Genomic DNA, 17614 nt, shown 5'->3' with positions numbered 1-17614 from the left:
TAAATTGCTGAATCTTCTCATTAGATTTTCCAGAGGCAACCCATTATGCTGCAACCCAGTTCAGTTGACGTGTTTGGGCAATAATTGCCCAGACAGATAGAGAAAAAATTGCTGAATGGTGACAGGAAGATAGGTCCCTTTCTGATAATATGGACTTCTGCAAAAAATGGGATAGGTCTGCTACTTCCAAGTGTGTAGAAAACTACTTGCATCAAGGGTTTCCATAGTTAACTGCCACAACAGTTTGTGAAAGGAATGTACCAACAATTACTTTGAGTATCTCTCAGATTACAGAAAAATGTGTTGCAATTCCAATGACGTGGGTTGTATTTATGGAAACCTGAACCAATGAACTTAAATACACTAAAGAAACCATTCTTATTTGTAAGGTGCCTTGAGAATAGGCTTTTCAATTATCAAGCCTTCTTTATTTTCGAAGTAGGGCATGTTTCGGTGCACTGGAGATTTTTGGACCTGGTTTCATAAAAGGCAATGGCATGTACTGCTGGACCTTGTGTGTTTGTTTTTTGGTCTGACAGGTGTGACACTTGCGGAAACCCATAACCATGCTCAACTCTCAGATTACAGAATAACTTGTGTCCAAACCAAGTTCCAGGTACCCCACCTATACATGGAACTTTCAGAGATGTTTATTGAATGGAATGCACACTCTCTCGCTGGAGGACCATATCCTGCTTACTGCACAGTATTAAGCACAGAGAGCCAAGGCCATCAGGGAAACTCCTGTTTCTTTTCAAAAGGTGCCATGAGATTTGACAGGTTGATCGGACCTCAGTTTACCGTTTCATCTAAAGGACCCCACCTCAACATTGCACTGGAATGTCAGCCTGGACTGTGTGAGTTCAAAGTTCACAACCTTTTGGACTGAAAAGGCGAGAGTGCTACCACCTGAGCCAAATTGATATACAAATCCCTATAATACTCATGAATTGTGCAGAATTCACATTCACAAATAGACATTTTCAATGTCAACTATAGTTTTTCAGAAGTGATAATCCTATTTTTCCTTTATATATACACATATTTATATATATATACACATTTTTTAAAAACTGCAGTAAAGGAAGATTCAGTTATATAAAATGTTTAACAGTGTAATAGTGTTTCACAGTTCCAGACTTTATTGTGGAATGGAGGAAAGACATTAGGTACATGCTTATGCAGCTTATTTAATTAAATGAGGACAGCAAAGGAATTTTTAAAACAACTGTGAAGGTCAAACCAAAAATAGATTGTTCCCTGATGCAAAAAGAGCTCCACATGTGACATTTTGCTGCAGATTTTTCTTCCTTGTGTGGCCCGACTTTTCACAGCTACACCACTGACCTTTCTTGGGAATGAAGTGATGCAGTGAGTCATACTTTCTGCAGCACACTATAGCGCAGTTCTTAGAAACAAAACAGACTGTCACACTCTGGGATTACTTACCATACAAAATGGGATACATCACCACAGAAGATCGATAGTACACAGTCAAATGTGCATCTCTAAGACTCAAAAACTATTTTCCATTGAAAAGCCATCTAACTTCACATCAGTGAGGTCAGAAGAGTGATATTACATAACAAGGTTTTTCTTTAGTGCAACAACTTAACTCTGCATTTAAGCAAGCTAACATTGTTAATTGAACCAGATCCAAATTAAAGCAAGGGGAATAAAAGGGGATCAGGATTGATTAAGTGGTAAGCAATATTCAATTATAAAAATACATATAATGCAACATTTCACAATCAAGCATACCATATGGGATTTTTCAGATGTAGTCCAGAATGTCAGCTTGGGTGTTAAAGCCATAAACTACTTAAATGTTTAATTGATTCAGAAAATACACCAGATACAACTAGAATCCAAGTGAATACTAATAAAAAAGCCATTCATTCCTTTTCAAAACTAACATAAAAAGAGGAGTTGGAAGTTACCAAATCTCTAGAAAAGTAACTAAATGTAGAATGTACAACCTTACAACTTCTGTGGGAATTAAGTTAATATCTTAATAAATCATAGCCTCAATAACAATCTTATTATTAGGTAAGCAGGATGCATCCTTCCAGGGAGAGAGTGCATTCGATTCCAATAATCTCTCTGGAATTTCCATGTATAGGTGGGTTGCATAAAATTCTCAGTTTAGTTTGGATACTCTTAAGCACAGTGATGGGTTTCCGCATGCATCAAATACCCGGCTGATCCAAAAAAAACACAAAACCTTGATTTTGTCTCTTTCCATGTCTGGAAACGTTGTGCCAGAATTTGTGGAGAGAACCTTGTGATTCAGAAATTGATTTATGCACTTCAGTTATGCTTTTTCCTCTCAGTTTTTCTTGCTGGAGAGCAATGAGGCAACAAGAGAATACTGTGAGTACCTAGCGTTTATCTGAGAAATGGAAACACCCCTTTACCTAATGAGGTAGAAGTCTTAATACAATCCTTTCACTATACACGTTGGGACAGCATTGCTTCAACAGTAATCTCATGCTGTGTGACAACAGAAATCACAAGATCGGTCTGGTTGAAGAAAGCCCTTCAGCCCATTCCGTCCCCCCATCACAGCAACACGCTGCTTTTTAAATGAGCCTCGTGTCCAGGCCTCAGGAATGCAAGTGTGGATATAAACTGCAGAAAGTGACAACATAAACAGCAGTTTCAAAATCACACCAATTGAGATTCAAAAAATAGGTTATTATGTAGCATATTTCTCTACTGGAGTTCTAACTGAAATGCTTTTGTTTCTCAATTGAATCATTCTGCCTCACAAGTCATACAACAACATTTTACATTTATAAAGCACCCTTCATGTCAGAGGTCATGACTCATGACCTTGAAGCTAGGAATTGTAAATCATATTGGAAAAAATAATGTACCACTCAGAAGTTGAAATGCTCCTGTCAAGGTTTCAAAGTATGTTTTATGAACTCCATTCTTACTTCAGGTATTACAGGAGTTTAATATAACAGACAACAACAACAAAATTAAAAAATATCAATCTCAAGATTTTACACTTAAAATATTTGTTATAGTACAAATGTAAACTAAGACTGAACACAGTGCTACCAGTATACTTTGCCAGACAAAAAAACAATTTATTGTATCCTTTATAATTAAAGAAGCACAGAATGATTTAGGACAAATGATACTAAAATAAAATTCTTACCATTAAGCATGAGAAGATGGTCAGTACCTGGATGTGGATATCCCAAGCGCCCTGCAAAAATGGGGGGAGATATTGCCATTTTTTAAGAATAGTAAAATATTGTATTCATCAGCAAAAATAATGTTTAGTTAGACTTTTTAAATTTGCAATGAACAATTTAAATAATTCACTTATACTTTCAAAGACTTCACTTGACCACTGCAATGTAAAAATGTAACCATACAATCTTCATTCATTTAAAGTTGCAGTTTCAATAGCGCCAAAGGCACGCACTAACTTGCTCAGATGCAAATTCTCAGCTGTGCGTTGCCAGAAAATAACAGATACAAGATGAATCTCCAGATGAGTGGGGAGAAGTATATTAAAGGATGGATGATATTTTAGCATTCACTGAAGGCTTTAATTCAACAAAAGCAGTAGAATCTTACACCAAAACGATCTGTTATCCTCAGTTTTAAAGGACACTGGTGAAGCATGAAGTGCAAGTAAGGAAAACAGTACATTGTTTACATTGAACTTCCAAATTATCTCACAAATGTTATCTAGCTTAATTTTAATACTCTTTAAATCCTACATTCATGACAGAACTTTGTAAATTTGAACTAGAGGAATTTTAATGAAAACCAATGCAAGCCATTCCATTTTTAGTAAAACTCCCCCTCCTCACTATGTGAAATGCTCAGAAAGTGGTCGCTTACATATATGTAAATGAATACAAATTCTCAATGTTTTGCTGAAATAATTATGTTACGAAAAAACATGTCAGAATAGCAATGATGTTAGCTTTGTTCTTATGTTACAGGAGTGACTTAAGGCTGACAAAGCACATTTCAATGAAAGTTATAAATCCAATTCTGCTTCCTTCTGCAGCACATTTATTCTTCATGTAACATGCCCTGAAATATACAGTAGAACCCATTCAAGAGCACATCCCTCTTATTCAGTCCCAAATTAAATAACATTTCTGTGTTGATGTGCCTATGAATGAGCAGGAAGTTTCTATCTACACATGCATCACACACTGCCTAGATGATGAAAATACAGCAATGTTCTGTTGTGCAATACAGAAGCAACTGCAGTATATTAATAAACATTCAGCCTGAAGGTTTTATGTTTCATTAACTTCACTGACCCATTAAAAATACTTAAAATTGTGAGGCACAGAGCCTTGGAATACAAACTATAAATAAGCTTTGTACACACTGGAGGCAGATTCACTTCATAAGTACTTTACATGAGAACCAGGATTAAGCAGTTAATGTACAGCAAGCCTGGTACACAACATAAAATATGAACCTCCAGAATGTGAAATTAGCTGACATATTATAGTGTACAAAGCATAGGTCCCTCAGGTCAGTTGGACATCTCAAAGCGCTTCATACAATTTACTGCAAAACGTAGTAACTGCATTTTGTAGGCAGGTGACAGCTATTGACAAACATGATTTTGAGTGTTGCTGCACAGTGCACACATATATGGGATTCAGTGGTTACCGCTGTTGGTAATCTTCATATCAACTGCTGATGCTTCATGCCCTAACAGATTGAGTCATTATTTCCAGTGTCAATATATCAATAAGCACGTGAAAGGTTCTATATCAATAAATTGTATACTGCTGCGTGCAGTACTGCAAAGACAGTCATTTCTGCCTTTGTCCACAAAATATAGTCACTGCCCTTTACAGTAAGTCCTGTGAAATGCTTTGAGACATTCTTCTGATGTGAAAGGTGCCATACCAAAAGCTATGATTATAATTAATAATTATTTTTATAGCAGTACTCTTAATGTTCCGATTTGGGGACCATAATGCCTCTCCAAAGGGAATCTCCAATCCAGGCAAACTAGATATGATTTCTTCTGCTTTATACCACCACCCCCTGCCCCACCGTCGAAAAAGTGCGATTCAGAACTGGCAAGTTCTGCTTCTGTGAATTATCTGCAGCTGGAACTGAAGCACTTGAGCACAGCAAGGTGTTCAAGCATGGATCAGACTGACCAAAAAGGAAATCTATCAATATTACATTTTTCACTTTTCTGTTCATTTATTTAACTACTCAAATGAATTGCATATGTCGCTGTCATTGGCCACAAGAGGAAATCCAAACTATTATGAGGAAGCAATTAACATCTCAAAGTCAAAGGCAGATTCAGTGTTCCACACAACATTTCCATAAACTTTCAACACAAGACGTTGGCTGCGTTAGCTAAATATGTTACAGTAAAGTTGTCAAACAGTACAGTAAAGTTGTGAAACAATGATGAAACAAATTTACTGAAAATTTTAGGATTTCGCGAAATCCTTGGCTTCACAACTTTACTATAACATATATAACCCTTGTTCTGTCTCCCCCCCACCCCATGCTCCACAACAACTTCTAATCTTGTTGGTTTGTCCATTAAATTTTTTCGTTATTCATACACAACAGCAAAATCAACTGTTGAACCCAAATTGCTCATTCGCTTTGAAAGATAGCCAAATCTTGGACACATGCTTAACATTCCAATGGCTTTTATTCTGAACCATGGCTGAAAAACATAAAAGATTCACTGTTTAAATTCTTTCAATTTTAATTGAACATTGGTTGTAAACAAAATCTTAGTGGAAGAATGAGAACTTTACATTTTGTAAGTGACTTTTGCTGGAAGAACTGAAAACGTTTCCAAGAACTACCCTTACAACTAGTGTCAGAAGTTTAGAAAAACAGCTCCAATTTATCTTTTCAAGGCGAGTAGCATCATTTCAATTTTGAAAACCCAAACACTCCATATCTACACATTATATAACAGCCACAAAATATCCGAGGTCCCGAAATAAAATCCTACGTGCAATTTTGCGATAAATTATTATTTTAACAGGATGCATAGTTTAACCAGCGAAGGTATGTTTGAGATAAGAATTTAACAGGGCTACAGTATGTAATAGAAAAAGAACGGCTAGCACTACGTGTTCTTAGGGGTGAGAGGGGAAAAGAAAGAGAAAGGCTGGCACTGGGGGGGATGAAAGAACAAAGGCTGGCACTGTGAGGGTGACCTGTGAAAGAGAAGGCTGGCACTGGATCGTGGAAGGAAAGAAAAGGTCTGGCACTTTGGGGTAAATGTAGGAAAAAGAAGACTCAGTACTGTGGGCAGAGATTGGCATTATTAGGGAAAAAGAAAGACTTGCACTGTTTAGTACTATTGTGACAATAGTACCACTAGTGAAAGGTTTTTGGTAAGTACATTGCACCCTTTTACAGTGTGAATTTGGTTAAAACCAGGTGCAGTATAACCTTCATTCACTGCAGAAGCAAGCAGCTAGCTCACTATCACTCTAAAATGGCTGAATTCCAGTGCATTAGGTTGCCACTTCACTTTTGCTATGCATGCAAAGGTAGGGAGCAATGTCAAAGGTGCCCTGAAGATCCCGATTTTGGCTAACGTCCATTGTCTCAGGCTTAAATTTTTAAAAAAATTTCCAGGTCATCAGGCTACTACCAGCATCACTTCCTACTTTGTGCATCAAAAAGGAAGCAACATCAGCAGTGACCTGCTGACCTGGAATTCAGGCTGTTTTAAAGCATGGGAATGAACACGCCAGCTGCACACGCACAGTGACATTTGCTATTGCGCTTCGTGGAATTTTATGGGTCCCAACCACCACATTATGAGGTTCCAGTGTGTTGGACAATGTATTCTGCATAATGACTTCATATCTGCACTATTTTCATTTCCACAACAGGGTCAACCAATAACAATCCTTGCAATTGATATAGCGCCTTGTTACATCTTCAAGATGTCTCAAAGCGCTTCACAGAATATACTATGAAGTGAATTGACTGTATATTGTGTGGGCGAAACACAAAGTATGTGGTTTGAGTTCTCCAACCAATAAGTCTACAGGAATCCACAATTTGGAACTTAATGGGTCAAATATCCATTTCTTACAGCTTGTACAAAAAGATGAACAGTGAACAAAAAGACTGAAAAATTGAAACACTAAGAATTGAAAGAAAAAGAAGAAATAAAAATGAACATGGCTAAATAAAAGAACAAGCTTGACTAGCATATATCCAGTTAACTGGATGATAAAGCTCCATTTTTATGATTTGACCTGCTCTGTTCAGCTCCCTTCCTTTTCTATGCTATTCCAGTCACTTCCTTGTAGATTTGATTTCACTCATACACCTTACTGTACTACATTGTGAAACCTTACACTTGAGGACTCATGTAACTGAAAAAGGTGACCTTCTTGCCAGCCTATTTCTGTGTTTTATCAGTGTTTCCAGTTCTGCCTTATTCATGTGCTTCATAATTCCCAGCTGCACACATCCTGTTTAAATAACGCATGATCAAGAGAGACATGTATTGGTTCTATGGAGTTCAGCCTAGGCTGACACTCCAATGCAGTGCTGGGGGTGTTTTGAAGGTGCAATAATTCAGAAGAGATGTACAACTGAGGTCCCAACTGCCTATAAGGTGGATGTTAAAGATGCAATGACACTATTCCAAAAGAGAAGGGTGTTTATCCCAGTAGCCTGTCAAAAACATTTAAAAAGCAGTATGATAAGATCCTGAAAATTCTAATCTACCTTATAATGAGTGATAGCTGTTTTGTGCACAGCTGGCTGCTTGGTTACCATATGCCTGCCATTTCCCAATGCCAGAAAATAGTCACGTAGTCAGGTTCTCAACAAATCAGGTGTATCGAAGCAATTTGTAATGGGAACGCACTGTACATACCCAATTTCAAAAGAGTCTTTAATATACAAATCTTATCCTATAATTTTGCGTCTTTTACGTTTCTAAGAACCCACAGAGCCCCCCGAATGGACGCTCCCCTGCAACCTGCAAAGCCCGTCCTCCCCGCTTCAGAGCCCACAGAGTTAACCCCCACCGCTCCAGAGCCCAATCTCCGCCCACCCCACCCCCTCTCCGTTCCAGAGCCCACAGAGCCATGAAGGTTGAGGTGAGAGGAGAGGCAGTGGAGGAGGATAGAGTGGTCAATGGACAAGTGCAGGTTTGAGCCCTCACTAGGTGGATGCAAAGTACCAAGAACTTCCCGTGAGCTTCCTCATGAGCTGCACCACTCAGCATGAAATACATGAGAGCAGATTATATAACCGATCACTTCTAAACTTATGCCAACTATTCCTTAGGTAGTCATGCTTGCTTAAAATTCACAATTACTTTAAAATGTTCACATCAGATTTGACCAGTGGGAGCACAATGATTATCCTCCAGCCCTCAGGGGAGGTGCCCATATCTGTAGAATTCAGAATAATTACCACAATTAATCCATTTCCTCACCCATTCCTTTAAGGATTTTATGCTGTTTCCAATCTACTCCTTCCAGTGTATATAATATTTTCATTTTCTTTGAAACACGCGATTTATTGACTATTATAAAGATATAGAGTCCTATGCCTGCTTCTGAAATTTGAGTCTGGATTCATGAAGATTTAACATTTGCCATTTCTCATTTTATGATAATAATAATCCTTGCATTTGATATAGCGCTTTTCACATATTCTAGACTCTCAAAACACTTCACGGAATATGCTGTAAAGTGAATTGACTGTATATTTGTGGGCGAAACGCGGCAGCCAATTGCGCACAGCAATGTCCCACAAACAGTCGTGGATTGAAAATGACCAATTTATTATTGTTTTGGGTTTTGGAGGGATTATTATCAGGCATGTGGAGTAAGGAAACTTGCCCAAGGTTTCGCCCTGCCTGGAATTGAACCCAGGTGTTTCACTTGCAAGGCGAGTGCTCTAACCAAAAAATTAATATCTTGCCTAATATAACAATACTTGCATTTTGATACAGCGCCTTATCACATCTTCGAGAAGTCTCAAAGTGCTTCACAGAATATACCGTAAATCGGCTGTATATTTTGTGGGCGGAACATGGCAGCGTCCCACAAACAGTAAGGGATTGAGTAACCAAATTTTTTTTTTAAGAATTATTTTCTTAAGGAATTATTATCCCTGGAAAAGCAATCCACCAATTGACTAATAACCAGGTTCCTACTGGGTAAACAGAGGCGTGTGGAGTAAGGACACTTGCCTAAGATTTCACCCTGTCTGGGAATCGAACTCAGGGCCTCTCGCTTACGAGGTGAGTGCTCTAACCATGAAGCTACAGGACTCCAGACTAAGCTACAGGACTCCAAATTATCGTGTTCTTACTTCAGAACCTATCTGGTCCTTAAATCTCCAGCTACTTCACACCACGCACCAAATTTCTAAACTCAGCCTTTAGGGTATTTTTGTATTTCTTTACTCAGCCATTGATACCTTGGTTATGTTTTATTAATTTTTCCTCAGGGTTAGGCTATAATTCCTTTACACATTCCTCAAGATGTTCTTATGCAAAAAAACATTATTTTCAATTCCATTGAAATTGTCTATGCTCTATTCATGGTTCCATATTTTGCTCTTCTAAATATATTTTTTAAGCTTTAGGCAATAAACGCTATAACATTTTTTGTCATAAGGTTGAGTTAGGTAGGAACTTGATCAATGAAGAGTTTTTTTCCCAAAATGTAAGCATTTCATGAGTTTTTAAGAGCAATACTCACCTTTCAGTGGATCGTGCTCAGCTCTCATTATATCAATGAGTGAGTTTTCAAGTGAGTGCATGTTCAAGGAGTCATATAGACGAGTGCGATCCTATGAAAAGAGAAAGTTACTATAAGTATGGAACACTAATCCTGCAAGATAAATCTACATTATTTTAAAATCATAGTGATTAGTAAAGATTTAAAAACAGTAATTTTTCGGTTATAACACGATCAATAAATCGATCACCCAAAGCGTTATTGTTCTGCGATTAGTGCCTTTGTCTTTATTATAATAAATCCAGACTGTAGCATCACATCACATATGCTGCCTGTGAAGAGAAATATTTCATAAATCCAGACCTGGTCAAAAAATAATTCATTTAAAGGTAGCTTCAATATTTAATAATAATCCTTGCATTTGATCCAGCACCATATCTAGTACCACGTCTCAAAGAGCTTCAGAGAAGCTGAATTTGAATACTTAATGGTGTTCAACATTCCACCCTGCCCAGGAATCAAACCCAGGTCCTCTCGCTTACGAGGCGAGCGCTCTAAGCTACAGGACTCCACATTTAGTGTAAATCTTAGATATTACTAAGATACAAAGGTGTTATGCAAGATAGATAGGTATAGATTTTAATGAAGAAAGCCAAGGAATACTTGAAATGTATCAGTTGCTAGTTATCTGGTTAGCCACATTTGTAAGAAGGTATGTCCACTTTACTGTTAAAATAATCCTTTCAATATGTTTTCAACTATCTCAACTTCAGCAGTCCATGTTTAAAAGCTTAAAGGCATCTTGGATCTTAAACTTTTATCAGACATAACAATATTTCACTGCTGAGCAACTGATAGTATTGCTCATTTATTTTTAAACGTTTACGATAACTCTCAATTAAACAATAGAGGAAGAGATCAGAGGCCTATGATGCTCGACAGAATTTATCTCTAGCTGGAGCTTTTGATGTGATCATTTTGATTGCCACCATGGGCTGTAATTGACAGTAGATATTTTACTTACTGTGCAGTGGTTTCACATTTTTACTTAGGAGACAATATATGGGCTAATCCCAAAACTACAAATGAAGAAATCAAAATATTTTGAAGTCATCATACTTCAAGCACAGTAAAATAAAAGAACCTTGAAAATCATTAAGCAATGTGAATTCAAGATTTTGGATCTTTTCAGTTTTTTTCCGATCATACTGTTTGTTTCAATACGTTTTTTATATGACCTATAATATTTGTAGTTATGAAATTAACAAACATAAAATAGTTTCAATCATTTTCTTACACATTCCACGAGCTGCTTGAGGGATCAGAATATGTATTTCCCCATAAACTATCAAGCTGTCAGTTATGGAGCATTTGATTAAGCCGCCATAGAACTGTGTACCAATGGAATAAAACTTTATTAATGTATCACCAATGATATTGTGTGAAGGTTATACAAAGCGATATTTCTCAATTCGCCAATTTTGTGGTCAAATTCAATGAATTCTGCTGCAAAAATTTCCTACATTAATGCTCTCGCAAGGTCAAGGCAAACTCAAGAAAATTAGAACTTCTATGTATTGACATACTACAAACAGCAACTGTATTTATCTATGAAACTATTTAGAATTAATTCCAATAATAAGCCAAATCACCAAGACAGTAACAAATAAAGTTAGACATTGATCGTTGATTGCAGCTCTAAATTCCTTTGTTGCATCAGAATCACACTTCTCAATCATTCAAGGAAAAATATTATGAGGAGGAAAAAATAAAAAAAACATTCTCAAATCTGAATTAGTCCTGTATAAATATGGCTAAATACCAACAAAACTTAAAAATCATAAAACTAAATCTAAAGATGAAAAAACTGCAAATGTTTGAAATGTGAAACAAAAACAGAACATAATGGAAAGCATTTGAATAAGAAAAATACTGTAATGTTAACATTTCAGGTGTAAGTGTAACCATTCAGAAGAGAATTGATCAACCCCCAAAAATACTTGATAAAAAGGCTTATACTGTAAACCGAAAAAGGCTGCTCATCTTTAATAGATTTGACATGCTGTTTAAGGGGCACAGGAAAAACAAAAGCATGTTATGCTGTAGGTAGAAGTATGAAATTCATCACTTAAAGCTTTAATTTTGTTGAGCTCCGGGCAGAGGGGGATGAAGCTTAATCCTATAGTAAGAATAGATAGCTCAGGGGCAAAAAAACGACAATGCAGTGTGATAGTGAGAACGGGGCAAACAGCTGTCTGGACAGAAGACCTGGAATAGAAGATGGGAGCAGGGGTTGGTGGAAATTTCAGTTCAGGCTATCAAAAAGGAAAGAGAAACTAAATTGTAAATAAAGCAACTGATGGGGAAAAGTATGAAACTGGGGTCCAAGGTAGCTTATTGGATGCTGAAGAGCCAAGTCAGAGAATGCATAAAACCACTCCTCGGGCAGCAACGATTGCGATGGAATGACAAGTAGAGTGATCTCAGGTTCACTACATATCATGGTGATGTTAGTAGATTTAAAAAGGTAAAATATAGCAGAAGTAAACATGGAATTAATGGCTAGATGCCAAAATAAGAATAGGCTATGAAAACAGTAAACAGCAACAACAATGATGAACAGGACAAAGGACAAACAAATCTCAACAGAAAGGAGCAAAATATCTTCAGTTAGAGGGATTAAAAAAAGAAAACATGAATTCTGGAAATCTTGAAACTGAAAATGCTGATGTACAGCAGGTTCAGTAACATTCAACTGAGCAAAAAGGATAATATTTTGGATATGTGAAACACTAATCAATCTTTCAAATGGTTATTGTTCAGTTGTTCATCTTTAAGACTTTATAAGGATCGTCATTTAATCATTTCAACCAATGCACAGTAATTTGGTGTCAGTCTGACTCAGCTGGAAGAACTTTCCTCCAAGTCAGAGGTTGTAGGTTCAAGTCCCACACCAGGTCTTTGAACTTACAGTCTTGGCTGAAATTCCAATATAGCACTGGGGCAATGTTGCATTGTTGGAGAAGCCATCCTTCAGATCACAAGATTGGTTTGGATGAAGAAGGCCCTTCGGCTCATCCCATCTCGCCCTTCCAGAACACCTATCCTACCATTCCCCCATTACTCACTGCATCAAGCTGCTTTTTAAATGACCTCTACCACCACCAGATAGTGTAGATTCATTCAAAAGGAAGCTAGACCCTGACATGAGGGAAAGGGGAATAGAGGAGTATGGGAGGAACTAAGGAACGGTGAAGATTTGTGTATAAACACAGGCACTGACTGATTGAGTTGAATTGCATGTTTGTACTCTTTGTAGCCTTTCCTAGCAATCTGATCCAGTGAATCAATGATTACCCTCTGTAAAAATTTCCTGGTACCTAGTCTGAATTTTCCCTTCAGAACTCTATAAACTTCTGTCCTCTTGTTATACTGTCATGGTACATCCTAAAGAAATGATCTGGGTTTACTAACAATAAGGCCTATTCATGTTCAGGTGGATGTGAAAGATTCTATGGCACCATTCAAGAAAAGATAACATTTGTCATTCATTTTATGGCTGTTTGTGAGGCATTACTGTATGCAAATTGTCTGTCATCAAAAATGGCCACCTCACTTTATATTAAATTCTGTGAAATGCTTTGAGATATTTTGAAGATGTGATAAGGCAACAACAACATGCACTTATATAGTGCCCTCCACTCAGAGTCGCGTCTCAGAGCTTTTTGTTAAATTATTAATTAATCAATGGAAGTCATTATACACCAACGTGGGAGTGAACTTGCACAGATAAACCTGCATTTATATAGTATTTTGTGTACAAAATGGCTTAGAGGTAATTTCCAGAATGAGATAAATTGAGAATAAATTGAATTTTGTCATAGGCAATCGTGGCAGCTATTTTGCTCCCAGCAACAATAAATGGGTCAAGCAGCCAATTCATATGGATTTGGATGAGGAGGGATTATGAAAAAAGATGTCCAGAAGGAAAAATCTTAGAAATCGCATTTGGAGGAAGGGGAAAATATCTACCAAAGATCACCTGAATCTCAAGGCAGACAGCCTTACAAACGAGTAACTCACTCAAGAAAGGATGATCTCAAAATAAATCCGTAAGAGTCAAATTCAAATATAAACCATAAAATCAGGATACTCTTTGAAGTGTGCATTATTTTAAATATAAAAGTAACACAGCGATTAAGACAAAAGAAAAACACAATCTTATAATTCAAATGTTAATCGTTTCCAACCACTTAAGCTTCACAAGTGCAGTTTAAAATGCCACCTGAACCTCAATTATATTACTGTGTGTAATTACTGCTCACTAGCCATTAATGCCTGTCAGACGAAAATTTAAATCAACTCGCCAGAGGCAGTTGATGTGGGAATGGTATAGTACATTAGACAACTAGAATGACATTCAGCTGTCCTCCAAAAGGCTGTTCATTAAATACAATTAGTTCTGATTATTTTAATATAATGACTACATAGCTTTACAAAAGTTAAATTCAATTAAGTTAAAACATTCTCCAGTTAAAAAACATTGTTGGAAATATTTCAGTTCGAAGGACTGATGGCCATTACATTTTTCATAAACTTCTATACTTTCCATAATAGTCATGAATAGAGCTGCCAAAATAAAGCAGTATTTTAAAGGATGGTTATTTAATTAAACTTGAAAATCGGGTGAGCACTGAAATGAAAAGTGTTAAACAACTCACAAGGCTTTTCTTCACATTATAATCAACATTTTACACAATTCACTGGCTAACCTATTCCATAATCCACAATAATTCAGTCTTGAGAGAAGATGACTCAGAGGGGACCTCATAGGAGGTGCAANTTTTTTTATTTGGGTTTGAAAAAACAAACCCAGATCAATACTTTAGGATGCAACAAGATAGTAGAATGAGTGGACATAGGTTTAGTTGTAAAGGGCAATTTCATGGCCAATATCAGAAACAGGTTGTAGAAATACAAATACAAAAAAAAATGTAGCCAGGATCAGCATGAGATTTAAGTGGTAGTGACAAATTAAGGGTCAAGTTATCAGGAGTTTGCTGTATTCCTTTGAAACTTGCAGCAATTAGAATTTTGAGCACTCTGTGCAAACATCGTCTTATTTGGGAATTCAGATGTTTCAGATTGCAGTATTGGACTTATGGCTGCTTAATCTAACGCTACAGTATGATTCCAGGCAATGTTTATTTAAAAAAACATGTACACCAATTGGACACTCATGGACAAGATTGTCCTGGTTCTATGTTTGCACATAGTTAATTTGTGGGAAGCCTTAAGAAGAGAACAAAGTAATTTTGGTTCACCAAACTACTTTCTAATTGAGAAATATATGCTCATTGCTTCAATACCATCTCTCATATGGAGAACTGATATATGCCACACTAACTCCTAACACCTCAGCTCTGAGACCATCTCAGATTGGAACCGAGATCTCTGATTTGACATGACACACTTTCATTTCCATCTTGCAGTGTACATTGCAAGGTGCTTTTTCTGACATCTCGGCACCAGTAAGAATATTGCTTTCCTGCAGAAGTACAAGTACAAAAATATCACTCTGAACATGATCATGGGGTACTCTTTTTCTATTGTTGAAACATTACCTTTTTGGCCATTATCAGACCTGCAATGGATGTGTACAACTTATATTATATACTACATATCTTTGAAAGGTCCCAAACAAACTGAATTTTCAATCTAAAAGGATACCCAAACGACAAAACACCTTAATCTAGGACAAAGAAATAAGAGTACGATCCCACACAACAGTCAATATACATCCATTATCACTACTTCTCTACATTTAGTTGAGCACTGTTAGCGATTTTCCGCTACTCCCAAATTTAAAAAAATCCCAAATCCCAGTTTAAAGTAAAATGTTTAAAAAAGAACAGCTGGAAACTACATTGAGCACCTGAAAACAAAAATACTAACTGTGTTCATCGGTGGAGCAGGAGAAGCACTGAATAATTCAGAACATGTGGAACAAGGACAGCTGATACATTCAGCTCATATTAAGCAAACAGGAAGGACAAGCCAAGGTGAACAACAAAGAGAAATACTATCCTATAGTGCTTTTGAAACATTGGAAAGCACATACTGTACAGGAGCTTTCAGTCAACGACTGGTTTCTTTTTCATTTAAACGTTCAGTTTTCCAATTTGTAAAAAAGCTAACACAAAATGTCGCAATCCTGGGCCTCATGTTTCAGAATAGTATTGTGCAAAATTATGATCAATTGCCATATAAATCTCAATGTAAAAACTTAGATGAGAGCTGACATTCAAAACAGATATTTTATTGTTGTCTGCATTTTTTAATATAAAAGTCTGTATTTACTATAAAGGGATTAAAATATTTTGCAAGATTTAAGTGCAATTCAAAGAAACCAGAAAAGCACACAAGACATTTGTACTATTTTAATAAGAAAGTCATTAGATTGTTCTAGTAAAAGGTCAAATTCACATCAGAATAAGTCTACGATTTACTCCATAATTCAAATCCATATTTTGACTCCAGATTTTTGTCTTTATAAATGATGCGTACTAACAGTCAGAAGTGATACCGCTTCACTTAAAGTAATATGGAGCATGAAACCCAATTCATACTGTAGTTTCATGCTCCATATTATATTGAATTGGGTACCATAAACGCAAATACAAACAAACACAGTGCCTCCGCTCGACTGGCACCAGCCTCCTGCTCGTCCCTCACACCCTCCGCCCCACCATTGGAGGTCGCACTTTCAGCCTCTACACCCTGAAACTCCGGAACACTCTCCCTCAATCCCTCCGCCTTGCTCCCTCTCCTCTTTTTCAAGTCCCACCTCAAAACAACAACAACAATTTGGATTTATATGGCGCCCTCCACGTCGGACGGCTTCACAGTAACGGATCCCAGGGCCGAGCCAGGGGGAGGGTGGGGAAGGTGACCAAAGGCGCGGTCGAAAAGAAAGGTCTTCAGCCGAGACCTGAAAATGGGAAGAGAGGGGGCGAGGCGAAGGGAATAAGGAAGGGAATTCCAGAGCCTCGTAGTGGCTGAAGGCACGGCCGCCTGGGGTGGAGCGGAGGACTCAGGGGACAAGGAGGAGGCCAGACCTAGTGGAGCAAAGGCAACGGGCACTGTTTTGAGGAGAGAGGAGGTCAGAGAGGTAGGGGGTGCAGAGGAGTGGAGGGATTTGAAGACAAGTGTGAGGATCTTGAAATCGATCCTCTCTGGGACAGGCAGCCAGTGCAGTCTGGCAAGGACTGGGGTAATCGGGGAGCGGAGTTTGGTGCGGGTGAGAATGCGGGCGGCAGAGTTTTATATGACCTGGATTTTATGGATGGTAGTGGAGGGGAGGCCGGCGAGGAGGGCATTTGAATAGTCCAAGGTTTCAACGGCTTTTGGAGTGAGATATTGGCGGAGACGGGTGATGCGTTGGAGGTGGAAGAAGGCAGTGCTGGTGAGGGACCGGATGTGGGGGAGGAAGGATAATTGGCAGTCGAACCTGACACCTAGGTTGCGTACGGGTTTGGAGAGTTTTAGGGGAAGGTCGGGTAGGTGGAGGAAGTGTGTAATTTTAGACATTGACGAGAGCCAAAGAGTATGGCTTCCGTCCTGTCAATGTTCAGTTGAAGGAAATTTACGCTCATCCATCTCCTAAGGTCAGACAAGAAGGCTGACAGAACATCAGGGGACTGGGGGTCGGAAAGTGAGGTGGAAATTAGAATTGGGTGTCATCCGCATACGTGTGGAAGTGTACCCCATGTCTGTGGATGACATCCCCAAGAGGGAGCATATAGATCAGAAAGAGGAGGGGGCCAAGGATGGATCCCTGGGGTATCCCGCAGGTAACTGAGTGAGAGCGGGAGGAAAAGCCGTTGGTGCAGATGTACTGCTGG

At 38.0% G+C, this 17614-nt stretch overlaps 1 protein-coding gene across 1 annotated transcript in view; it reads right to left on the bottom strand.

Moving 5' to 3' along the window:
- cpeb2 (cytoplasmic polyadenylation element binding protein 2) overlaps nucleotides 1-17614 on the bottom strand; it is a 62497-nt gene that overhangs the window by 31089 nt on the left and 13794 nt on the right. The window contains exons 3-4 of the mRNA XM_007888998.2: nucleotides 9732-9822; nucleotides 3170-3220 (exon numbers count right to left, since the gene is read on the bottom strand). Of these exons, the coding sequence (XP_007887189.1) occupies nucleotides 3170-3220; nucleotides 9732-9822 (142 nt within the window). The remainder of the gene's footprint in view (nucleotides 1-3169; nucleotides 3221-9731; nucleotides 9823-17614) is intronic.

This window comes from Callorhinchus milii, unplaced genomic scaffold (genome assembly GCF_018977255.1).
Source record: "Callorhinchus milii isolate IMCB2004 unplaced genomic scaffold, IMCB_Cmil_1.0 Scaffold1, whole genome shotgun sequence".
In the NCBI taxonomy this organism is placed as follows: Eukaryota; Metazoa; Chordata; class Chondrichthyes; order Chimaeriformes; family Callorhinchidae; genus Callorhinchus; species Callorhinchus milii.
This window is presented reverse-complemented; position numbering and strand designations above follow the sequence as displayed.